Source organism: Ranitomeya imitator, chromosome 7 (genome assembly GCF_032444005.1).
Source record: "Ranitomeya imitator isolate aRanImi1 chromosome 7, aRanImi1.pri, whole genome shotgun sequence".
In the NCBI taxonomy this organism is placed as follows: domain Eukaryota; kingdom Metazoa; phylum Chordata; class Amphibia; order Anura; family Dendrobatidae; genus Ranitomeya; species Ranitomeya imitator.
Genome location: NC_091288.1, coordinates 27,515,867 through 27,542,963, shown reverse-complemented (window position 1 = coordinate 27,542,963; position 27,097 = coordinate 27,515,867). Strand labels below are relative to the sequence as shown.

Sequence of the window (27,097 nt, the reverse complement as noted above, 5' to 3'; positions counted from 1 at the left end):
CAGGGTAGCTGCCCCATGCTACATCATTGACATGATGTTCGGAAACAAGAAGTAATCCATGGCCATGCCCAGTTCACCCAACCCTCCATTGTGGCTGATAAAGTGGGGGCTTGAATAAAGGAAACCACTCAATGATTTCTAAATATCCTATGTAGTGTCAGGTTCTCGTAAAGTGAAAAAATTGTGAACTTAACGTCCAACAGACCTAATATCTTGGACTCCAACGATGACGAACAACCGCACTACTACTACATACCGTAAGGTAGAATGTCTGCCCGAGCGTGTAATACTATTTCCAACAGGCGACGGTAGGTTGCTTCCTCTATGTAGGTCTTCGATCGAACGACTCCAATGTTTCGATTTATCAACGTTGTTTTCTACATTATTTTCCAGACTTTCAAAGTCAAACCTGAGCGTAAATAAAAAATGAAGAAATCAGAAACTTTTTTCATTATGTTACTTTTGACAACTTTGGTGTATGAAATACTCACAGGGGTCCAGGAGACTAAGATATGAGAAGTTGTTTGATGATGCCCTCCCATTCACTGGGTTTATAAAATTCTGCTTCAGCAATCAGCTTCCCGTATCTCAGCTTCCTTGACCCCTTTGAATACATTAATGGCTTTTCCATGCAATATCAGCTTCATTTTTTTGTTCTTTAGGCTGGGGCCACATGGTGACTTTCGCCATGCACCTTTGGCCAAAGATGGCCGTATGCCGTAGAATAATGCTAATAAATGGGGTTGCATTGGGACCCGCAAGGTACCACAGCAAGCAAGTTGCAAAACAAATCAAAACTAGTTCGATTTTTTGCAACTTGCTTGTTGCGGCTGTGATACTTTGGGGTCGCAATGAAACTCCATCCATACCATCCCATGGCATACAACGATCTTTGGCCACATCATCGGTGCTGCCATGATCCCCAGCCTTAAGAGGATGCGAGGAGTCGCTCCTTCATGCTCTCCTACAAGGAAGAGGGTAATAGATAAATTAGATGAGGCACAGAACTTTATTAGATTTTCACTAATTAATTGTGCCTCAGTCCCAGTGACCAAGAAATGGCACGTCAGGTCATGTTTACTCATACACAATTATCAGCACACAAGAGGCCCTTTGTGCCGTCTGCCATTTCCAAATGTTAGTAATTCTATTACGACGGAATTTTTCCATCACGGCAGTTTAGGGGAAAAGTGAATAGTGTAAGAATCGCTGCCAAAATTGTATTTTAGAAGGGAGAATAAGAAATACATTTCATTTAGGGATATTCATATTAAAATCAGATGAGAAATTGAATAATTTATCAGCAAAAAAAAAGTGTAAAATTTCTTGATGGCCTAAAATGCAGAAAAAGATTACTAATCAGGAATCCGGTATATAGAGGACTACTGATCATATAAAAGGGCCTAAAATGAAGTTCCGTGTTGGGAAATTCCTATACAGGGTAAGGCGAATGCACTCGATTTGGGTCTCCAATGAAAAAAAATCATTTTCTTGCAGAAAATAAGACAATAAAAGATGGCAATAAAAATAGATGACTAAAACAAATTCAAAAGGGGACCTCTTGGCAAAAACAAAGATATAACCAGTAGCCATCCATTCTAATACCTTAACTCGCCATCTTTTTGCTTCCAATGCAATGAAGAAAGATTAAAGTTCTCTCTTGTCGTCTACCCCTAAGAGGTATTCTCAAGTTTGAAGGTATCCACATGATAGAGGATAACTTTTCGATTGTTTGGGGGGGCCAAACGTTGTGAACCCCAGTGATTCCGAGATGATGATGACGTGGAGGCCGATCATGAGCTCTACCGCTCCATTGATTCTGATATGAGCGCCGAAGATTGCTGAGCGTAGCACTTGGCAGTTACCGGCACTTCCATTAAGAGTGGTAAGAGTGGCAGTGCGCATGATCGACCACCACTCTATTGATCCAGGGCTTTTCAGAGCTCTGGTTCTCTGGCGCCGCAGCGGTCGGACCTCCAGCAATTGGAAAATTATCCCATAACGTGTGGATAAGGGGATACCTTTCAAACTTGAAAATACACCATTAATATCGTCCTGGAGCCCTGTGCAGCCCTATAGGGCCAGAAGAAGCTGAGCCGACTCGTATGTCGGGCACCATAGTAGTTATATGTCCAACATTTATGGGGTACAAGTATCTTTGAGGATAGATATGATACTCACGTGACCGCGTATTGTGCAAAAGAGAGGTATTCCACAAGGACATCCAGACCCTTGTTCTCTTCATTCAAAAATTCTCTCACCCATCTGCCCAAAAAAAAAATAATTCTCATTAATCATTTCTGGGATAGAAATTTACTGCAAAATTGGAATGTAACACCTAAAACTACAGAATAATGACCAATTAATTAGGCACAATAATAGAGAAGTAGGTCTGCACAGCTGCGGTTACACCAAAGATTCGGGACTATGGAAATTTTTGATCAGACTTTGAATGGCGTATCTATGACTAGAAGGCCAAAGGACTGCGGAATTCTGATGTCTTTCATACAGTTCAAAGTTCACATTTTCTCCAGAATTTTTGCTTTGCTGCCTGGCAGTGCCCGGCTATAAATACCAGTGAGGACCCATGACGTTCCGTAACTCTTTAGCTGAGGAGTATCACAGATCAGCAGACATCACCACACATCCTGCTTATTTATACCCAAAATACGCTTCTTTTTTGTTGTTTCATACTTTATTTTTATATGCATGCTTTATATATATACAGTATATATATATATATATATATATATATATATATACACGGATATATATATATATATATATATATATATATATATACGCACACTTTTTTGCCTTTGGGTCACTGAAGTCAGGCATTACTGAGTGGGAGTGAATATGTATATTTGTAATTAGGCAATAGATTAGATACGGTACACTGAATAATATACTTTCATTAATAATTAAAAGGAGCCAGATTCTGATAATATTCTTAATCTTTACGTGCCAAAAAAGTATGGTGAGATAACAAACTATACCAGAGACAGAGCAGATGTCAGGTATAGCCTAAGCACATCACTCCGGCTTTTCGCTGGGGTGGTCCTGCATGAATTAAAAGGGTTGTTCTTTTTGAATAATCTCTGATCCTTCTTTAAAGGGGTTGTCCACCACTAGGACAACCAATTGTCATTCCTCATGTTTGGCCCCTTTAAAATAAAAACACCTATACTCACCTTAGTGCTGGCGTCGTTCCAGCGATGTCGGCACTCGCAATCCTGGCGCTCTCGTGTGGTTGTTAAGTCATGTGAGCCCTGCACCCAATCAGCGCAGGCTTTACTTTCCCCGCCTGCGGACGTACTGAGCATCACCCGGAAGTCAGGGTTGCGGCTGCTCTCTGACTTCCTCTTGATGTTCGATTTGTCCAAAGGCGCGGACAGTGATGTCAGCACTGACTGAGCACAGGGCTCTCGTGACATAACTAGTGATAAGTGAACGTGCTCCCATGAGGTGTTATATGAGCATGCTCATGTGCTAACGGAGTGACTTCAGCATGCTTGAAAAATATGTTCGAGTCCCCTGCACCTGCTGGTCGACAGCCGCAACACATGCAGGGATTGTTTGTTGGGCAATCCATGCATGTGTTGTGACTGTCAAACAGCTGAGAAACATGCAGGATCGGGGACTCCACCATATTTTTAGAACACGCCGAAGGCACTCGGTTAACACATGAGCATGCTTAGATAACACCTTATCCCAGCACGTTCGCTCATCACTAGTGACAACCTCACGTGAGCCCCGTAAAAGTCGAGTGCCAACACCGCTGGAATGGTGCCGGCACCGAAGGGGAGTATACGTGTTTATATTTTAATGGGGCCAAATATGAAAAATGAGAAGGGGTTGTTTTAGTAGTAGACAACCCCTTTAAGACTTACCATTTGGTATTTAATAATGCCGCTGTCCATTAAGGGGACATTCTCATCTTGTACAGAGACAGCATATCACTAGGGTATGCCCTCACCTTGGAGATGATCGGTAAAGGTCAGATCTCTTGGGCCTCCACCATTCCTGAAACTAAAGACAGAAGTGCCCAGGTACCTGTAGTGCAGGAGAAGTGCCAAACCGCTGCAACAGTTCCCAGTACATCCAGTTGCCCAAGGCGCCACCACGTAAGGAGGAGACATTAAAGGGGATTCAACACCAAATTAGGTTTCCATCGATCATGAAGTGGTGGAATATCCGAGCGATATGCAGTCCCCTTTCAAGATGAGAACCCCCTTTAAGGAGGACTATTCACTTGCCATTAATATTTAATTCTTTCAGTTGGTGTAAATGTCGTTGTTCTCTTGAATCCAGCGTTGTTTTTCTTTTGTTCCAGGGCCTCTCCGTTCCCGAGATATGGCCTCCTCTTCCTTACATCTATATTTAATCTTGTTATTCAAGGGGGCGTGGTCCCAGAACTATCTGTGGGAGTATTTATAAGGATCACACCCTCTTGGCTAACAACAAGATCAGGTAAGAGGGAGTCATATCTCAGGAACGGAGAGGCGTAGGAAGAAAATAAAAACAATGTCGGATTCAGAAAAAAAATTGTCATTTACACCAGGTATAGGGAATACATATTTATGACAAGCGACAGGTCCTCTTTAAGGGATCTACAGGATTCAAGATACAGTATCTGCAAACAGTTAAGCTATAATGACTGGGTCACTCACTATATTAGACAAGTATCATCGTTTATCCAATTAGATGTTGGGCCAACAATAGAGTGGGTTTTTTTTTATTTTTCGGAAAACAGCGCCACCCCTGCCCATAGTATGTATCTGGTATTGCAGTTCTGACCCCATTTACTTAAATAGGGCTGACCTAAAATATCAGACACAACTAATAATCAAGAATAGTGCAATTTCTGTAAAATTTGCAGATACCTTTTTTCTCTCTGGTCAATTCCTTTAGCGAACTATGCAAGAAAAATGGCAAAATATCTCCCTAAATTTGCAGTATTTGATTTTTTTTATGGACCTCAACGGTTTAGTTAATCATCGGGAAGGATCGCGATATGGAATGAGGCGGTCATAGGACTCTTATTATAGAGACTTCTCCTTTTTAATAATTGTATTTTAGCGATTGGCCGGTAACTAATGTAACAGTAATGATGAATGGATCGTACTTTGCAACAGCGCGATCATTTATATGGAAAGAGTAGACTAAACTTTGTGGTTTTTAGCTTAAAAATAACTTTATTTGAAGACGTGGTTTTTCCATTTCACTAAATTTATAATGTTCTCGCTTATAGAAAACCGCTCACAGATGGGTAACATAACCAGGCGCGAGCGGGCGCCCAAATCCAATCTATTTCTCTCTTTGGCACCGAAAACTGCTGAGCTCACCAATCTGGCGACATCAAACCGGCGCTTCTACGCCTTATAAAGCCTAATCGATGTAATTACTAGGTATACGGCAGATCCGCAGCCTGCACACAGCAGAGGCAGGACAAGCCGAGCAGACCTGGACTAAGTGCAATTAATAGAAGGAAATGTCAAATCTGTCAATCAAAAAAATAGGAAAAAAAAATCTGCACATTTTCTTACCCTATGTGGTTTGTTCTCAAAGAGATTTCCAGTTCTCGTAGAACCTGAGTGGACTCCTGTACTCGCCTCCGAAACTTCTGAAGGAAAAGAAGATAGAAGATGAGAAGAACGATATTTGCCGGTGACTGATGGAATTGGATGGAGTTTGTAATATTAAGGACTGGATGCTTAAAAGTTATCACCTGTCCACAGGTTTGGGGATAGCTTCCCAATGGAAAAGGGATCCTGTGCCCCCCGCCCCACCGTATTTAAGGAGTACAAGTTGTGCATGCGCCACTGGTGCTCCTTATTATCTAAAGGACTCACACAGACAATCCAAGTACTTAGCTATGTCCATCAGTCCCTTACACAATGAATAAAATAGCAGCAAGAAAGTGCGTCCAAAGCTCAACTCATTGACTACAAGATTCATAAAGACAAACCAAGTACTTAGCTATCTTCATCAGTCTCTTAGACAATGAACAGAATAATAGCGCATGTGCAGCACGAGCTCCACTCATTGGGACTCACGAAAACAAGCCAGAAACTAAGCAAACTCTATCAGTCCTTTAGACAATGAATGAAACAGCAGCACCCATGCGCAGCCAAGCTCCACTCATTGTCTATAGGGTTCACAAACACAAGCCAAGTACTGAGCTATCTCCATCAATTCCTTAGACAATGAGCAGAACAAGAGGGCACATGCGCAACTGGTGCTCCATTCATTGTCTAATGGACTCACACAGACAATCTAAGCATTTTGATATCTCATTTTAGTCCCCCAGACATTGAAAAGAACAAGAGCGCACATGTGGGCCAAAGCTCCGCTCGTGGGACTCACAAAAATAAGCCAAGGATTTAGCTATATCCGTCAATCCCTTAGACAATGAATGAAACAGTAGCTGAAGCACCACTCATTGTCTATAGGATTCATGAAGAAAAGCTATTTTCATCAGTCCGATAAACAATGAACAAAACAAAGTAGCAGCAAGCATGAGCGATCGGAGCGCCATTCATTGTCTATGGGACCCACATGACCTGAAAACAGAGTAACCGACTCAGGCAAGGTTTATGCGTGGAGCGTAAGACATTTTCTCAATGTAAGTCTATGTCTATCCTCGTTCTGTGGATCATAGACTTATGATGGCTCCATACAGGGGACAAAGCAACATAGCGGTCACATGGTCCAAAAGAGGACCGTAGCGGTGCTGTAAACCAGGAAAATTGGGGTTCACAAAGTATTTTAATCCACTTACAAATCATTACAAAGATAGGAGGGATTACAGAGTAAATAATTTAATGGAACTTCTTGGTTGGCCATACACATGCGATAACTGTTGGCGAACACCAAAACTGACATCTATCTTTCCCGAATACACCATACAAACGGGAGCTGGGCCGAGCGTTCACGTGTTTTCCAACGGGAGAAAGCCGCTACCTAACACTGCCTTGAAAACAAAAGGATCGACCTTGAAATTCTAATGGCCTGAACCTTCTCCCATTCATCATCATTTATAGCGGAGGTTCGTTAGTCCCCATACACATCAGATGACAGTCCAGTCCCATTGAAATTTGAAGCTTTGGTCAATTTTAGCTAATTTGTAGGGGGGCTTTATCTCCACGTTTCATACCAGGGTAAATATTTGCAAAGTCAAATCATTCCAGGTTTAGGGTTGGTTAATCGGGTCATTCCAAACCTTAATGCAGCAAGTCAGAGTGGCCATAAAATGGCAGATGTCTGGCTAGTGTTCCCTGAAGATGACGATGGCGGTGCTTTTCTCGTAATCACTCTCTGGTGGAGAACCTGTAGTGACAACGGTGACCACACGTACAACCATGGTGGAGACCCTACTAAAAGGGAATCGAAAGAGTGAATAGTATTTTGATATTATCTTTTAGAAAGAGTCTATATAAGTGGCCCGCAGGATCCTATGATACCTATGATTTGCCCCGAATCAAACATATTATTTCAACAGAAGTGAGATATGAAACCATCAGAAAAAATCCAGTGTTGCTTATAGGATAGGATCGGTAAAGATTCAACCTATTGGGTCCTCGCCTTCTACCTAGAGTTCCACATTAGATTGTTGGTGGATCTGACTAAATGAGTGGGACCTGAGTCCCTGACCACTAAAATCTAAAGTCACAGACATGAGCAACACTTGCAAAGTCACAGCATTTACCAACAAGACTTTCTAGAAGGTCGACTGGCACAAGTTTTAGACTACGCGGAAATGTCGGTAAACCAAGACATTACACAATGTGACAATTTTAACTTTTTACAACTGCGTAATTAATAAAAGGCCCGGCCTGATTTCTGCCCGTATATAAACTTCACAAGAATTACACTTGTGTTTTCATAAGAAACATTAATACTAGAACTAATTGCTCAAAACTCCATAGCAGTTAGTGGTCATGGAAAACTGTAATAACACCTTACCACTTCAATAAGTAGAAACCGGCTTAAATTTAAAAGGGTTTTCTGTCGCTCGGCCAATTTTCCCTTTTTAAGACATATAACCATATGAATGAAATCCTGAGTTTTCCAACCAAACGTGACATAGTTGTGGTGTAAGTCTGAGCCAGATCTCCTTATACATTGCTCAAAAAAATAAAGGGAACACTTAAACAACACAATGTAACTCCCAAGTCAATCACACTTCTGTGAAATAAATGAAATAAACCTGTGAAATAAACCTGTCCAGTTATGAAGCAACACTGATTGTGAATCAATTTCTCCTGCTGTTGTGCAAATGGTACAGACAACAGGTAGAAATAATAGTCAATTAGCAAGACAACCCCTATAACGAAGTGGTTCTGTAGGAGGGGACCACAGACCAATTCTCTGTTCTCATCCTTTTTGGCTGTTTTGGTCACTTTTCCATTTTGTCATTGCTCTCACCCCTAGAGGCACAGTAACATGAGGCGGTGTCAACACACCCACAGAAGTTGTTCAGTTAGTGCAGCTCATCCAGGATGGCACATCAATGCAAGCTGTGGCAAGAAGGGTAGCTGTGTCTGTCAGCACAGTGTCCAGAGCATGGAGCAGATACCAGGAAACAGGTAACTACAACAGGAGACGTGGAGGGGGCCGTAGGAGGGCAACAACCTAGCAGCATGACTGCTACCTCCTCCTTTGTGCAAGGAGGAACAGGAAGGAGCAGTGCCAGAGCCCTGAAAAATGACCTCCAGCAGGCCACTAACATCCATGTGTCCATTCAAACTCTCAGAAAAAGACTCCATGAGGGTGGTATGAGGCCCTGACGTCCACAAGTGGATGGTGTGCTTACAGCCCAACACCGCGCAGGGCGATAAGCATTTTCCAGAGAACACCAAGATTGGCAGATTCGACATTGGGGCCCTGTGCTCTTCACAGATGAAAGCAGGTTCACACTGAGCACATGTGACAGACGTGACAGAGTCTGGAGACGCCGTGGAGAACGTTCTGCTGCCTGCAACATCCTCCAGCATGACTAGTTTGGCAGTAGGTCAATAATGTGTGGATGCATTTCTTTGCAGGGCCGCACAGCCCTCCTTGTGCTCGCCAGAAGTAGACTGACTGCCAATAGATACCGGAATGAGATTCTCAGACCCATTGTGAGACCATATGCTGGTGTGGTTGGCCCTGGGTTCCTTCTGGTGCATGACAATGCTAGGCCTCATTGGGCTGAAATGTGTCAGTAGTTCCTTCATGATGAAGGCATTGATGCTAGGAACTGGCCTGGTAGTTCCCCTGACCTGAATCCAATCGAGAACATCTGGGACATCACGTCTCGTTCCATCCACCAATACGACGCTGCACCACAGACTGTCCAGGAGTTGACTGATGCTTTAATCCAGGTCTGGGAGGAGATCCCTCATGAGAACATCCACCGCCTCCTCAGGAGCATGCTCAGGCATTGTAGAGAGGTCACACAGGCACGTGGAGGCCACACACACTACTGAGCATCATTTCCTTGTCTTGACGCATTTCCACTGAAGGTGGATCAGCCTGTAATTTGATTTTAGACTTTGATTTTTGAGTATCATTCCAAATCCAGACCTCCATGGGATATTATTTATGATTTACAGTGATAATTTTTTTTTGTTTTATTGTTCTCAACGAATTCCACTATGTAATGAATAAATATTTTCAACTGGAAAATTGTATTCAGTGATATCTAAGATGCCGTATTTCAGTGTTCATTTTATTTTTTTGAGCAGTGTACTTTACAGATTGGATTAAACAAAAGTAAAGTGGTATCAAGAACATCGTCAATATATCTACCAAAGTATATAGTTTCCCGAGACTTGCATAAAGTATGTCTTGAGTGATGGTAAGACTGTCTAGGAACTTATAACAAAATATTTAAATTGTAGTTGGATATAAAGAATAGTTAAAAACCCATCAATCAATCAATAGCAATGTACTATCCAAATAATAGGTGATAACGTGCTGATTGGTGGGTGACCCAACATGAGGACCCACATTGATCGTAAGAATGGGGAATTTGTATCCCAGATGGGAAATTTTTATCCCAGTTACAAAATGGAGGGGCAGGTCGTACACCCGACCACCAATGAATTCATTCTTTTTGGGGCTGCTAGAGTACAGAAAGTGACGAGTGCAAAGTTCAGCCTCTTCATAGAGGATGAATGGATTAGTGGTTAAGCATGCACACTGCCGCTTCATTAAAAATGTAATAAAGGGGTAGTGGTTGAGCATGAGCATGCCGTTTCATTATAAAGGGAATAAAGGGTAGAAGTAAAGCAAGCGCACTATTGCTATTGGGAATAAAGTGGTAGTTGACGAGCATACACACGGTCGCTCCATTATAAAGGTAATGAAGGGGTAGTGGTCAAGCATACGCGCTGTCGCTCCATTATAAAGGGAAGAAAAGGGTAGTTGAGGAGCATGCGAACTGTCGCTGCATTATGAAGGGAAAAAAGGTTTAGTGGTTGAGTATGCACAATGTCACTCCATTCTAAAAGTTTATCAAATGGTGCAGATCCAAAAGAAGATAGGTGACAACTTCTTTCACCGGACAACCCCTTTAAATTGTCCAGATCATTATTCCCTCCAATCCTGGATGCTTCAGTGGGAATGGATGTGAATTATAGCCCGACCCTGTTGTAATTTTGTGGGTACACTGGGCAGTTCCTACAAGATCACAGTCCCGACCATATCCATCTTTGTGCAGGAACCAAAGCCCGCTTGGTCCCTGGGACCCCCAAATATCCCAGTGACCTCCCACTACTTTGAGAAAATGCAGACACCCTTTAAGAAAAAGTCTATAAAATAACACAGCACACGGTAATGGTAGACACAAGACAGGATGGATCAGACTGGAATGAAGGCAACCTGATCCCCGGAGCTCTCCTCTCAGACATCAGCACAGGATATGAGCACATATGGATGCCTGGATGGTAATAATTACACCTATTTTTCAGTAAAGTCACAGTATAAGATATTCCTCAGTTATTTTTGCCAATTCTTGTCTTTTTTATACAGATGCAAGGCCTCTTGACGTCCCAACCACTTGGTTAAAAGCCAAATTTAGCTGGGAATAATGGTTCCATTTTGTAACTCCGTTTTTGGATGCCGGTGTGACATGTCTACATTTTCGGCTTTCTTGGTCTCTCACGAGAACTTTCCATTATACGGCCCCGTCTCAGGTTCTGCTGAATATGATGTATGAGCCGTCGTGGATCATCTGAAGGATTTCATGGCACCGGCCAGAAATATTCTCTTACCTTTCTCGTTACTGCTGGGTCTAGATATCCTTTCAGCTTCTGAATATACGTGTGCGGAGGATTCTTTACTTGGAACCGTTCCTAGAAGGAAAAAATAGAAAATACTGTAAACTTCTTGGTATATTTAAAAGTTAAATTTTTGACCATGTGACAAGGGGGAGGACTGCTTCACCTTGTGGAGACTTCCAGCGGGTCTAAGAACTGCAATGCTTCTTGGGAAAAAGGCATGCAAATTAGCTCTCTCTAGAAAAAGAAATGCAGCTACCCTAGAAGTCAATATCCAACCCCTTAACAGGCCACGTGACTGACAATACTTACCCTAACATCCTTCCCCAAAAGGAAAAGACAACCATCCTCAGAATGCTGTTTGGGGGTTTTTGCCCTTCATCAGTGCAGATAAAGCTCTGGTTGTTTGTGTGAGAACCTTTAAAGAGCGTCTAAGAAAGGATATGGTTTCTGGTTGTGGATACCGATAGCTCGTATAGGGGAAGAGACAGGAAGGCAGAGTCTGGTACAATCAATGAATTCCAGAGTCCGTGGGGTTCGGATGGATGCGGTTTATTCTCGTTTTGAGGTCGCACCAGCCTCTTTGTCCGGAGAACCATAATAGATATATAGGAAGTTTTATAGGTCATGCATTGCTCCTGGGGGAAAAAGTTGCTTTTGCAGCTACTTCTTGGCCTTGAGTGCAACACCAAAGTCTTTTACCCGATAATTACATATTGTCATTTCTTTTAGGGCGGACACTAAGAAAGTTAAATCGAATCCTGGAGCGTTCAATCTATCTACAGTATCTACTGTATATCTTTCTACATATTGTCTGTATATATTTTCTATCTATATATTTATTTATCTATCTGTCTATCTATATGTAGCTATCTACCATCTCTATATATCATCTATTATCTATCTATTATCTATTACCTATCTAATATATCTACTGTATCCATTATCTATCTAGAGAAAAGGAACAAAGAATAGCACCTTGAAAAAATAACTGTGTACAAAGCCTCCTAGGTACATACCAGTCCTTGTAATATATAGAAAAAATAGAAGCAGCACACCATCATAGCGCGAAAAATGGTTGTTTTAATGACCCATTATGCAACGCTTGGGCTTTGTGTGTGAGCCTTCTTCAAGTCTATCTATTTATTTATCAATTTTTATCTATCTAATAGCCATCGATTATCTATCTATCTATTATCTATCTATCATTATATATCTATTTAGCCATCTATTATCTATCTACGGTATTTATCCATCTATTATCTATCTATCTATTATCTATTCACTATCTATTATCTATTTATCATCTATCTATTATCCATCTATTATCTATGTATCCATCTATTTATCTATCTATCGACCTATCTATCTATTTATTTATCAATTTATTATCTATCTAATAGCCATCGATTATCTATCTATTATCTATCTATCTATCTATTTATCTATCATTATCTATCTATTTATCCATCTATTATCTATTTATCCATCTATTATCTATCTATCGATCTATCTATCTATCTATTATCTAGTCACTATCTATTATCTATTTATCATCTATCTATTATCCATCTATTATCATCTATCTATTATCTATCATCTATCTATCCATCTATTATCATCTATCTATTATCATCTATCTATTATCTATCATCTATCTATCTATCTATCTATCTATCTATCTATCTATCTATCTATCTATCTATCTATCTATCTATCTATCTATCTATCTATCTATCTATCTATCCCCTGCAGTCTACATTGCTACAGATGTGATTCACGGCTCATTACATAATTACAGATTTAATCACTATTATTTGGGAATTACTCATCTTTGAACACCAAAGATAATTGCCAAAACCTTTTGCAATAGGCAACAAGACTGAGCTTTAAAAAAAAAAAAAAAAAAAGTCACTTTCCACAACCCACATCCTCTGTGAATTAATTGTGTGATGAGACGGATTTCCACAATGAACCCAAAACACCATGGAGCTGTTATTCTTAGCCACTTATCCAAGAGACTAAAAGGGTAAAAATGTAGAGAAAGTCCACTTGTCTATGATCTAAACACAATGGGCGATGGGCTTATCATCTTTGTAGAATCTCTTTTCTTAAAAGGGTTTCCTAATGGTAAACGGATCACAAAGTGCCCTAAAACTGTAATCTGTAGGGGAAGGCAGCAGCAACAAGTGCTCGATTTTCCTGCAGCACCCCCACAGGGGAAGGAAAGTATTGCACTGTTTCCATAGGAATCAATTGTCTATTTATGGAATGCCAGAACATCTTCAGTCCTAAAGAATGATAAACCCTATGGATAATAGATAAGGCTCCTGTATGTCAGATCTTCCTTTATACAAAAAGGGCATCAAAAAGTTTGGCGTACTCATTTTGGATGGGGTCCTTAGTCATAAGGGATACAATACAATGAAAGGGTCTGCTTTTTTTCCCCCCCCAAAAAAAACAGCTCCCCTGCTGGCCAATGGCTGGGTCTGGTACTGCAGGTCTGCTCATTAACTTTCCTAACGCTGCAATATCAGCCATAACCTGGGGACCAGAGTGGCGCTCTTTTTAGAAGAAAGTTTATTTTCTTTAATACAACAAAAGTAGAGTTGAGAAAAAAGGTTCCCGCTGCCCTGGTCCGGGGCAGTTCACTTCTACATCCAGTGTAGTCGGCACCTTTTGCAGCAACTTGGCCCTACAACATTGGGCCACAACACACATCACTACATCACGGGGTCTCGTAAATGCAACAGGCGCCCAGAATGCAGGGCCGAAGAAGTGAAGGCTGCCCTGGTCTGTTACCCGTCAGTCCTCTGGGGGCAGCGCAAATCTTTTTTTTTTTTGCTCAAGTTGTATGCTGTGAAACTACAGATCCCAGCATGTCGCTAGTTCTGGTTAATTTAGCTTCTAGGGTTGCATCAGACGTCCTATTACACAATATGAGTCTGGGTTTCGTTCTTTCTATGTGATGCGTCTAAGCTAAGAGCCAACTTGTCACTTCAGAGATAGAAGATTTCCACCGAAGTCCGCTCCGTCATGAAGGAAGGAACGCTGGATAATCTCGGAAAAATGGAGAATCGTACATTTTGCCAAAAGGTTATTTCCTATCTGAAAATGGAAAATCCTCACTGTTCGGGGGATCTGATCCAAGCCTTGATTTCCAAGCTCTAGTGTGAAGTCTCCACAGTCAGTGATGGTTTGGGGAGCCATGTCATCTGCTGGTGTAGGTCCACTGTGTTTATCAAGATCAAAGTCAGTGCAGCCGTCTACCAGGACATTTTAGAGCACTTCATGATTCCTTCTGCCAACAAGCTTATTGGAAATGGAAATGTCATTCTCCAGCAGGACCTGGCCCCTGTCCACACTGCCAAAAGTACCAATACCTGGTGTAAAAACAACAGTATCACTGGGCTTGATTGGCAGCAAACTCACCGGACCTTAACCCCAGAGAGAATCTATGGGATATTGTCAAGAGGAAGATGAGACACCAGACCCAACAATGCAGACGAGCTGAAGGCTTCTATCAAAGCAACCTGGGCTTCCATAACCCCTCAGCAGCGCCACAGGCTGATCGCCTCCATGCCACGTCGCATTGATACAGTAATTGATGCAAAAGGAACTCCGACCAAGTATTGAGTGAATTTACTGAACATACATTTCAGTAGGACGACATTTTGGATTTTAAAATCATTTTTCAAGTTTGGGTTTTCCTTGGCTGTAAACCATAATCATCAACATTAACAGAAATAAACACGTGAAATAGATCACTCTGTGTGCAATGACTCTTTTTGCAGTGAAGAAATAAATTAACTTTTTGATGATATTCTAATTTAGTGAGATGCACCTGCAAGTATCGATCCGCAGTGCTGAATGCTGCACCATGGAAATGTACGGGGTCCTGCTGGGAGTTGTAGTGTACGGTGATTGTAGAGAGTAAGAATAGACTCATCATGGACCTGTTGGGAGTTGTAGTGTACGGTGATTGTAGAGAGTAGGAATAGACTCATCATGGACATGTTGGGAGTTGTAGTGTACAGTGATTGTAGAGAGTAAGAATAGACTCATCATGGACATGTTGGGAGTTGTAGTGTACGGTGATTGTAGAGAGTAGGAATAGACTCATCATGGACATGTTGGGAGTTGTAGTGTACAGTGATTGTAGAGAGTAAGAATAGACTCATCATGGACCTGTTGGGAGTTGTAGTGTACGGTGATTGTAGAGAGTAGGAATAGACTCATCATGGACATGCTGGGAGTTGTAGTGTACGGTGATTGTAGAGAGTAGGAATAGACTCATCATGGACATGTTGGGAGTTGTAGTGTACGGTGATTGTAGAGAGTAGGAATAGACTCATCATGAACATGTTGGGAGTTGTAGTGTACGGTGATTGTAGAGAGTAGGAATAGACTCATCATGAACATGTTGGGAGTTGTAGTGTACAGTGATTGTAGAGAGTAGGAATAGACTCATCATGGACATGTTGGGAGTTGTAGTGTACGGTGATTGTAGAGAGTAGGAATAGACTCATCATGGACATGTTGGGAGTTGTAGTGTACAGTGATTGTAGAGAGTAAGAATAGACTCATCATGGACCTGTTGGGAGTTGTAGTGTACGGTGATTGTAGAGAGTAGGAATAGACTCATCATGGACATGCTGGGAGTTGTAGTGTACGGTGATTGTAGAGAGTAGGAATAGACTCATCATGGACATGTTGGGAGTTGTAGTGTACGGTGATTGTAGAGAGTAGGAATAGACTCATCATGGACATGTTGGGAGTTGTAGTGTACAGTGATTGTAGAGAGTAAGAATAGACTCATCATGGACCTGTTGGGAGTTGTAGTGTACGGTGATTGTAGAGAGTAGGAATAGACTCATCATGGACATGCTGGGAGTTGTAGTGTACGGTGATTGTAGAGAGTAGGAATAGACTCATCATGGACATGTTGGGAGTTGTAGTGTACGGTGATTGTAGAGAGTAGGAATAGACTCATCATGGACATGTTGGGAGTTGTAGTGTACAGTGATTGTAGAGAGTAAGAATAGACTCATCATGGACCTGTTGGGAGTTGTAGTGTACGGTGATTGTAGAGAGTAGGAATAGACTCATCATGGACATGCTGGGAGTTGTAGTGTACGGTGATTGTAGAGAGTAGGAATAGACTCATCATGGACATGTTGGGAGTTGTAGTGTACAGTGATTGTAGAGAGTAGGAATAGACTCATCATGGACATGTTGGGAGTTGTAGTGTACGGTGATTGTAGAGAGTAGGAATAGACTCATCACGGACATGTTGGGAGTTGTAGTGTACGGTGATTGTAGAGAGTAGGAATAGACTCATCACGGACATGTTGGGAGTTGTAGTGTACGGTGATTGTAGAGAGTAGGAATAGACTCATCACGGACATGTTGGGAGTTGTAGTGTACGGTGATTGTAGAGAGTAGGAATAGACTGATCATGAACATGTTGGGAGTTGTAGTGTACGGTGATTGTAGAGAGTAGGAATAGACTCATCATGAACATGTTGGGAGTTGTAGTGTACAGTGATTGTAGAGAGTAGGAATAGACTCATCATGGACATGTTGGGAGTTGTAGTGTACGATGATTGTAGATAGTAGGAATAGACTCATCATGGACCTGTTGGGAGTTGTAGTGTACGGTGATTGTAGAGAGTAGGAATAGACTGATCATGAACATGTTGGGAGTTGTAGTGTACGGTGATTGTAGAGAGTAGGAATAGACTCATCATGAACATGTTGGGAGTTGTAGTGTACAGTGATTGTAGAGAGTAGGAATAGACTCATCATGGACATGTTGGAAGTTGTAGTGTACGATGATTGTAGATAGTAGGAATAGACTCATCATGGACATGTTGGGAGTTGTAGTGTATGGTGATTGTAGAGAGTAGGAATAGACTCATCATGGACATGCTGGGAGTTGTAGTGTACAGTGATTGTAGAGAGTAGGAATAGACTCATCATGGACATGTTGGGAGTTGTAGTGTATGGTGATTGTAGAGAGTTGGAATAGACTCATCATGAACATGTTGGGAGTTGTAGTGTACGGTGATTGTAGAGAGTAAGAATAGACTCATCATGGACATGTTGGGAGTTGTAGTGTACGGTGATTGTAGAGAGTAGGAATAGACTCATCATGAACATGTTGGGAGTTGTAGTGTACGGTGATTGTAGAGAGTAAGAATAGACTCATCATGGACATGTTGGGAGTTGTAGTGTACGGTGATTGTAGAGAGTTGGAATAGACTCATCATGGACATGTTGGGAGTTGTAGTGTATGGTGATTGTAGAGAGTAGGAATAGACTCATCATGGACATGTTGGGAGTTGTAGTGTACGGTGATTGTAGAGAGTAGGAATAGACTCATCATGGACATGTTGGGAGTTGTAGTGTATGGTGATTGTAGAGAGTAGGAATAGACTCATCATGGACATGTTGGGAGTTGTAGTGTATGGTGATTGTAGAGAGTAGGAATAGACTCATCATGGACATGTTGGGAGTTGTAGTGTACGGTGATTGTAGAGAGTAGGAATAGACTCATCATGGAAATGTTGGGAGTTGTAGTGTATGGTGATTGTAGAGAGTAGGAATAGACTCATCATGGACATGTTGGGAGTTGTAGTGTACGATGATTGTAGATAGTAGGAATAGACTCATCATGGAAATGTTGGGAGTTGTAGTGTATGGTGATTGTAGAGAGTAGGAATAGACAGGGCCGGCTCCAGGTTTTTGAGGGCCCCGGGCGAAAGAGTCTCAGTGGGCCCCCCCTTTAACACATACCCCGATTCATGATCGCATATTAACACAGCCATGTAGTATATAACACTGCCCACGTAGCATATAGCAGCCCATGTAGTATATAGCACAGCCCACGTAGTATATAGCAGCCCACGTAGTATATAGCAGCCCACGTAGTATATAGCAGCGCAGCCCACGTAGTATATAGCAGCGCAGCCCACATAGTATATAGCAGCGCCACTCACTCATGCACTGGTAGGACTAGGAGCTCCTCCTGAATCTGCCTCATAACTTCAGCAGCACAGCAGCCAGCCAGGGGCGGAGAGCAGAGAACGTGCTCTCTCCCCCCACAAAGGCTACGTTCACATTAGCGTTACGCTAATGTGCGTCGCTGTTGCGTCGGCGACGCAGCGGCGACGCGCCCCTATGTTTAACATAGGGGACGCGTGCGTTGTTTTGGTGGCGTTTTTCGCCACGTGCGTCGTTTCCGACGCTAGCGTCGGACGCAAGAAAACGCTACATGTAGCATTTTCTGTGCGTCCGATTTTCGTCAAAAACGACGCACGCGTCGCAAAACGCGCGCGTTTTTGCGCGCGTTTGCGCGCGTTTTTCCGTGCGTCGCCGCTGCGTCGCCGACGCAACGGCGACGCGACGCTAATGTGAACGTAGACTAACAATGTCACACTGGCTGCCTTCTCTTAACCCCTATGTGTGCCTGCCTGGCTGCACTCACTGAGTGAGAAGATGCTTGTGTCAGAGCTGGCACATAGGGGTTAAGAGAAGGCAGCCAGCAGTGACTTTGTAGGCGGAGAGAGCATGTTATCTCCTGCTCTGCTCTCCCAGCTGTATCTATGACAGCCTGAGTGGGCCCCCCTCTCTCCCCAGGGCCCCGGCATTTGCCCGCTGTGCCCTGGGAATAGACTCATCATGGACATGTTGGGAGTTGTAGTGTACGGTGATTGTAGAGAGTAGGAATAGACTCATCATGGACATGCTGGGAGTTGTAGTGTACGGTGATTGTAGAGAGTAGGGAATAGACTCATCATGGACATGTTGGGAGTTGTAATGTACGGTGATTGTAGAGAGTAGGAATAGACTCATCATGGACATGCTGGGAGTTGTAGTGTACAGTGATTGTAGAGAGTAGGAATAGACTCATCATGGACATGCTGGGAGTTGTAGTGTATGATGATTGTAGAGATTAGGAATAGACTCCTCATGGACATGTTGGGAGTTGTAGTATACATTGTTCGGAGGTGTATCCTGTGATAACCTTTTTTAGGGAACACTTTTTTAATCTTAGATGGGTGGGGGGCTGCGGCACGTCCACCTATAATGTTGGTACAACGCAATCATTATCATTTCCTACCAACTTATCTACCAGAGTAACAGGCAGGATCGGGCGGAGGATGGGTGTCCTCTTTCTAATCCGCACAAGTATTCGTAAACTAACACCAATGATTCACTTTACATCATAATAAGGAAAATGGTCCAATTCTTTTATAAATGCAAATTCTCAGATATTCTGTTTATTGGAGGGTCCGGCTGATAATAAATCACTTGCTCCAGTTCAGTCCAGCGGAGACCACCTCTGAGAGAGGAACGAGACAATGGAAGGAAAATACTCCTCTGTCCATTTGCCTCGATCTTGGCCAGAACCAGATGTCTTCAATCTTCATTCCCGATTTATGTGTCTGTCTGGAAATCTGATAAATTTCTTGTTTTGTTTTCTGCTTTTTGTCCAAGACCGGAAAATAAATATTTTCAATTTACCACTGCCAAATTAGATTTGTAAATTTGCCGGCGAGTTTTGCCAGAGACACATGGTAGAATAAACAGGATATTATAGAGGGGTAATATTATATCCCAGATTAGAGATAGAATACGTTCACCTACTTATGGGGAGCTATCCTAATACTGCTCTAGATTAGGGTAGGAAATGGATACTAAGGGTTTACTACTCATTAATTAGTTTGTTATTCTCAAGGTATAGATAATTTACTGATCGCTAAGGGTCCGACCTCTGGGATGCTGTTACAATCCTAAGAATGAAGTTCTGGAGCCTGAAGTGCTAATGCTCCATTCATTGTCTATGGGACTGCCTGAGAAAGCTGCTCAGTCCCATAGACAATGAATGGAGTAGAGGTCGAGCATGCGCAACTCTGCTCCATTTAAGAGTGTGCTCGCGTTCTCAGGATCGCTGAGGGTTCCAGCAGTCGACTCCCAGACTATTAAGCTATTACACAAGGAAAAGGTACCACTAAAATGAAGCCAGAACGTCTTAAAGAAGGGTTGATATTGATGTGGAGTCCCAAACTGGGCACCCCTACCGCTTGCTTAGATATACACAGTGTACACCACAGGTCCACACACTGACTAGTGGCCATTATCAAGTACTACAACTCAGCTCCTATTGAACTGAATAGGAGCGGAGCTGCGGTACCCAAAATTGTCCAGTACATGGTGTATGGAGCTGTGGTGACCCGGCCCTGTATACCAAGTATGTCTGAGCAGCAATTAATGGGGGACATCCACTGATGACTGAAGGGTCATCAATAACTAAGTCCTTGATAACCAGGTGCATGCACTATGGGCCCGAGTCTCAATCATTTGTGGGGAGGGTGGTGTTTAGAATCACTTTTCGATTTTTTTGCCTTATTGCATTCATTGAGGTTTCTTTATATTCGGTGCCAAATTTATGAATTTTGTGCAAAATCATTTTTGTCTTTTACCCTTTTTTGTGCTTTTTTTAGAGCAAAAAGTCACATTGTCCTAAAATATTGCAAACTTTGCGCAGAAAAAATGCAAAAAATCACTTTGGGGGGAGACTTGAGTGCATTTGCAAAAATGTAATGGCTTTTTAAAATGTCACAATTGACGAATAGGTTGAAAACAACTGGAAAAGCCCCAAACTCGTTCACAACAGCGAACTAAACAATACAGGCGAACACATACAAAATAATTTTTTTTAAAAAGGGGTAAATTAAAAGAAGACTAAGATGAAAAGCCCCAAAAACTAGATTTAAAAAAACCCCTTAAACGCAATGTGATATGTGATTTTTCTCCTAGAATGACCTGGGTGGGCTCCGACGCCTCATCCAGAGCTATATGTAACCGTCTAACAATGGGGCCACAATATTCATTAATTCTTCTTTGCCTAAGTGTTCACAAATTTTCTCCCACGCATTTTAAGGTTTGGGTTTTAGGCCATTTAGGGACACAGAGAAGAAAAGAGATTGTTACAGATTAATTCCATGGAAAAGGAAAAGAGCGATTCAACATTCATTCATATCCCATAGCGGAGAGAGCTAATGAGTTAGAGGTCATTGGGGAGGGAAGAAGGGGCGAAACAATGCCAGACCCTCACGCGGCATCTCCAGCGTGGCATGATCCACTGCCAACTCATTTCATAGCTCATCGCTGTGGCAAATATATGTCTATGTGCGATTAATGACCAAGGTATCGCCCTTCAGCTCCATGAATCAGCGTTCCAATGACACGGCGTGGAAATTAAAAATGTATAAAATGTCCTATTACAGCAAATAATGGCGTCCAACGTCAGGAGGGCAAAGGAATGAGTCGCGCTTCACATAAATATGTCCTGTCCATCCATAATGGCTCCTCATGTTGATGCATTTTTCAGTCAAGGGCTTCACTTACCGGTGGCCAAACTATTCAACCATATCTGGTGCACGGCATGGAGAAGAGCGTAAGGCGGCACGTGTCAATCTCTGAATTCTAGGTTTTCATCTGGCCCTCCGTCCTCAGCAAATAATAACCGGACCCTCGCTCCCCTGTATATAACATCTGGACCCTCGCACCCAGTGTATAACATCCGGCCCCTCGCTCCCCAGTGTATAACATCCGGACCCTCGCTCCCCAGTGTATAACATCCGGACCCTCGCTCCCCAGTGTATAACATCCGGACCCTCGCTCCCCAGTGTATAACATCCGGCCCCTCGCTCCCCAGTGTATAACATCCGGACCCTCGCTCCCCAGTGTATAACATCCGGACCCTCGCTCCCCAGTGTATAACATCCGGCCCCTCGCTCCCCAGTGTATAACATCCGGACCCTCGCTGCCCAGTGTATAACATCCGGACCCTCGCTCCCCAGTGTATAACATCCGGACCCTCGCTCCCCAGTGTATAACATCCGGACCCTCGCTGCCCAGTGTATAACATCCGGACCCTCGCTCCCCAGTGTATAACATCCGGACCCTCGCTCCCCAGTGTATAACATCCGGACCCTCGCTCCCCAGTGTATAACATCCGGCCCCTCGCTCCCCAGTGTATAACATCTGGCCCCTCGCTCCCAAGTGTATAACATCCGGCCCCTCGCTCCCCAGTGTATAACATCCGGCCCCTCACTCCCTAGTGTATAACATCTGGCCCCTCGCCCCTAGTGTATAACATCCGGCCCCTCACTCCCTAGTGTATAACATCTGGCCCCTCGCCCCTAGTGTATAACATCCGGACCCTCGCTCCCCAGTGTATAACATCTGGCCCCTCACTCCCTAGTGTATAACATCTGGCCCCTCGCCCCTAGTGTATAACATCCGGACCCTCGCTCCCCAGTGTATAACATCCGGACCCTCGCTCCCCAGTGTATAACATCTGGCCCCTCGCCCCTAGTGTATAACATCCGGACCCTCGCTCCCCAGTGTATAACATCCGGACCCTCGCTCCCCAGTGTATAACATCCGGCCCCTCGCTCCCCAGTGTATAACATCCGGCCCCTCACTCCCTAGTGTATAACATCTGGCCCCTCGCCCCTAGTGTATAACATCCGGACCCTCGCTCCCCAGTGTATAACATCCGGCCCCTCGCTCCCCAGTATATAACATCTGGCCCCTCGCCCTAGTGTATAACATCCGGACCCTCGCTCCTAGTGTATAACATCCGGCCCCTCGCCCCTAGTGTATAACATCCGGCCCCTCGCTCCCCAATATATAACATCCGGCCCCTCGCCCCTAGTGTATTACATCTGGCCCCTCGCTCCCCAGTGTATAACATCTGGCCCCTCGCCCCTAGTGTATTATATCCGGACCCTCGCTCCCAAGTGTATAACACCCAGCCCCTCGGTCCCCAGTGTATAACACCCGGCCCCTCGCTCCCCAGTGTATAACATCCGGCCCCTCGCCCCTAGTGTATTACATCCGGACCCTCGCTCCCAAGTGTATAACATCCAGCCCCTCGGTCCCCAGTGTATAACACCCGGCCCCTCGCTCCCCAGTGTATAACATCCGGCCCCTCATTCCCTAGTGTATAACATCCAGCCCCTCGCTCCCCAGTGTATAACATCCGGCCCCTCGCTCCCCAGTGTATAACATCCGGCCCCTCGCTCCCTAGTGTATAACATCCGGCCCCTCGCACCCAGTGTATAACATCTGGCCCCTCGCTCCTAGTGTATAACACCCGGCCCCTCGCTCCCCAGTGTATAACATCCAGACCCTCGCTCCCCAGTGTATAACATCCGGCCCCTCGCTCCCCAGTGCATAACATCCGGCCCCTCGCTCCCCAGTGTATAACATCTGGCCACTCACTCCCCAGTGTATAACATCCAGCCCCTCGCTCCCCAGTGTATAACACCCGGCCCCTCGCTCCCCAGTGTATAACATCCGGCCCCTCACTCCCCAGTGTATAACATCCGGCCCCTCACTCCCCAGTGTATAACATCCGGCCCCTCACTCCCCAGTGTATAACATCTGGCCCCTCACTCCCCAGTGTATAACATCCGGCCCCTCACTCCCCAGTGTATAACATCTGGCCCCTCGCTCCCCAGTGTATAACATCTGGCCCCTCGCCCCTAGTGTATAACATCCGGCCCCTCACTCCCTAGTGTATAACATCTGGCCACTCACTCCCCAGTGTATAACACCCGGCCCCTCACTCCCCAATATATAACATCCGGCCCCTCGCCCCTAGTGTATTACATCCGGACCCTCGCTCCCAAGTGTATAACATCTGGCCCCTCGCTCCCCAGTGTATAACATCTGGCCCCTCGCCCCTAGTGTATAACATCCGGCCCCTCACTCCCTAGTGTATAACATCTGGCCCCTCACTCCCCAGTGTATAACATCCGGTCCCTCGCTCCCCAGTGTATAACATCTGGCCCCTCGCTCCCCAGTGTATAACATCCGGTCCCTCGCTCCCTAGTGTATAACATCCGGTCCCTCGCTCCCTAGTGTATAACATCCGGTCCCTCGCTCCCTAGTGTATAACATCTGGCCCCTCACTCCCCAGTGTATAACATCCAGCTCCTCGCTCCCCAGAATATAATATCTAGTCCCTCGTTCCCCAGTAGATAACATCTGGTAACAATTTTAGTAAATTTGGAGATGAGTGGGGACTCAAAAAGAGTAGGGTTTGCAAAAAGAGTGGGGTATAGTAATCCCAGGTAAAAGGTGGGCGATAATGGTGGCAGAGCTTAGACGTCTTTATGCAACTATGCTTGGAAATGTCAGGGTGGCTCCTCTAAGAAGTGGAGACCTTATGGACATTGGAAGCGCTGGGAACAGGGCTGTGGAGTCAGTAAGCCAAACCTCTAACTCCGACTCCTCAATTTCTATGACACCGACTCTGACTCCGACTCTACCAAAATGAGCTTCGACTCCGACTCCACAGCCCTGATTGGGAAGTATATTGACACCACCAAAAACCTCCCAAAAAAGCGGCATATCTGTACTTTTTCTGTGCTGTCAGTGGGCACAGAAGAAGCTTGGATGGGGGATGGCGTGGAATGGGGGGAACATTTTCAGAAGCGTATTTCCTTAGTGGTTGACAAGTAAGGTCTGGCCATTGGATCTAGACTAGACTAAGCTGTTTCCGATGCTCTTCGTGCTGCACAGAGGCCACTCTTGGAGATCCCTGGGGTTAGACCTCCAGCAAACTGGCCAGCTTTAGGGACATGCCTACCCATCCATCTCTCAGCAATCACTACTGGTCTATAAAAGTGGCGTGAAACCCTGGTGCTTCTGATAATCCACAAGTCATTTGCATTCTGCGCTGAGCTTCAAGTCTCTGTGGGAAAAAAGACTCCAGCAAGCTGATCTGCTCCAGAAATGTCAACGAGCAGCAAGTGATGACTTTGCAATTTAGTATTTGTAAACCGCTTGCTGCATTAATTGTCTAATTTATGGCAACATAAAATATGGATTTTTATTCCGTGAGAGTGTAGAAATGAGTACAAAGGAAAACCAAGGAAGAGAAGAAAGGCTCCTCGGGCTCCCTCCGGCCTCGGATTGAAATATCTCATGACGCAATCGGTGTTATCCAAATCCTTTGAAGTGGTGACTTACAATTCCCCAGCCTTGGAAGTGGCAGGATGATGATTACGGCAACCGCTGCCATTCCACAGATATTCCGCTACTTATGGGCTCTGGAGGGCCAGGGGTGTTGGGGAGGTGGGCGTCATTCCATGGCTCTAGACAGTGGTACGTTACATAATCCGATAAGTAAGGCGCAATATATCGGAGCTGTAATTGGACTTACGTAATTGCAGATCAGCTTTGTCTGTCACCTGAGACGGAAGGCGCATATTCCGGGGAATGTGGTGGATACAGGTGAAGAGAGTGGACATTAAACTTTTATATGGGTTTGTAGAAGAAGGAACCGGCTGCACGGACCAATGGTGTAGCACTGGTGCAGTGCTCCTGTGCAGCCGCTCTTCTCCAACTCTGAACTCAGGTTGAGGTTTTGGGCATGGATGTTGCAGAACGGCTGCACAGGAGCACTGCACCAGCGCTACACCATTGATCCGTGCAGCCGTTCTGTGACCTCTGTGCCCAAAAACTCAACCTGCAGAGAAGTGGGGTCAGAACATGTTTGACGGTTTCTGTAATGCTTTGCTGCCTTGCATCATTGGATCCTGCATAAGCTCATCATCACCATTTGGAAACTTCCATAGAAGTCCATGGAGGCAGCAAATCAGCAAAGGATTCACAGTGGTGAGAGATGGGGTCCCGATCTCAAAATAGGTGCGGGTCCCAAATATGACACCCCCGTCTATCACACATTTGTGTAGGATCACTGTTCGACACAACTTACAACTCACAGGTCTGAAGGGAGCAATGAAGTGTGAACATTGCAGAAAATGTTCATATTCATTCAATATAAGTGACCAACTCCTTAATTAATTAGAAGGCACCTTACATTTTACTCAAGTCCCCCCTTAAAGGGGTTTTCCACGGTTACATAGAGATAGTTCATCGATATCGGATCCGCAGGGGTATGACACCCAGCACCTCCACCAATCAGCTGTTATCAGCTCCCTCGGGGGCCGGATATACAAGGTGCACAGAGCCAGAACAGCACAGCTCCATACACTGTGTAGTGGCCGTTCTTAGGTACTGCAGCACAGCTCTTTTTCCTCAACAGGAGCTGATTGGTGGAAATGCCGAGTGTTGGATCCCCACCGATCTGATATTGACGGCCTATTCTAATATTGGAAGCCCGGACAACCTCTATAATTTATGCCTCGGATAATATCTCTTGCAAGAAAACTTATTGGGCAATAATGCATTACTCTTATGACACAGAACATTCAGATCTAGAGAAAAAATGGTGTTCCTGTCAATAAGGGGGCATCGATGGGTTTGGATCAGTAATTTTGAAGTATTTCTCAATCAGACATAAAGAAATGTCGAAATGAATACGGTACAAATCCAGCACATTTCTGGCAGAAACTCTGGAGTATGCAGCCCCTGGATTTACATATCTACACAAAGAGGCTGCGTCCCTGACAGTTTCCAAGATCTCGTATATTGCTCTTGTAATAATATCAGGTATATCACTACTTATATACTGATATATACCCCCACCAGTGTTACAGGAGACACAGAAAGTTTTGCCATGCAGACTCCTAAGAAAGCTGAGTGGCAACTCTAAGGAGTGATGCAATAGCAGCCATATTGTTGGTGCTCCAATATCCTAAAAAAGATTGACCTCATAGATGACTAAAGTTAATTATTTTGACCTTTTTGACAGATGACAAACTTATTTTCTATAAAAAATGTTACTTATTATTTCATTTTTATGTATTTTTTAAATCTTCTGGAAATCTTATGGTTTTGGA

At 44.0% G+C, this 27,097-nt stretch overlaps 1 protein-coding gene across 8 annotated transcripts in view; it reads right to left on the bottom strand.

Annotated features, from left to right (window-relative positions):
* Positions 1-27,097, bottom strand: part of FMNL2 (formin like 2) — a 228,497-nt gene that overhangs the window by 83,763 nt on the left and 117,637 nt on the right. For all 8 annotated transcript variants that reach the window (XM_069732948.1, XM_069732941.1, XM_069732944.1 and 5 more), the window contains exons 3-6: positions 11,262-11,342; positions 5,550-5,626; positions 2,182-2,265; positions 257-409 (exon numbers count right to left, since the gene is read on the bottom strand). In XM_069732948.1, the coding sequence (XP_069589049.1) occupies positions 257-409; positions 2,182-2,265; positions 5,550-5,626; positions 11,262-11,342 (395 nt within the window). The remainder of the gene's footprint in view (positions 1-256; positions 410-2,181; positions 2,266-5,549; positions 5,627-11,261; positions 11,343-27,097) is intronic.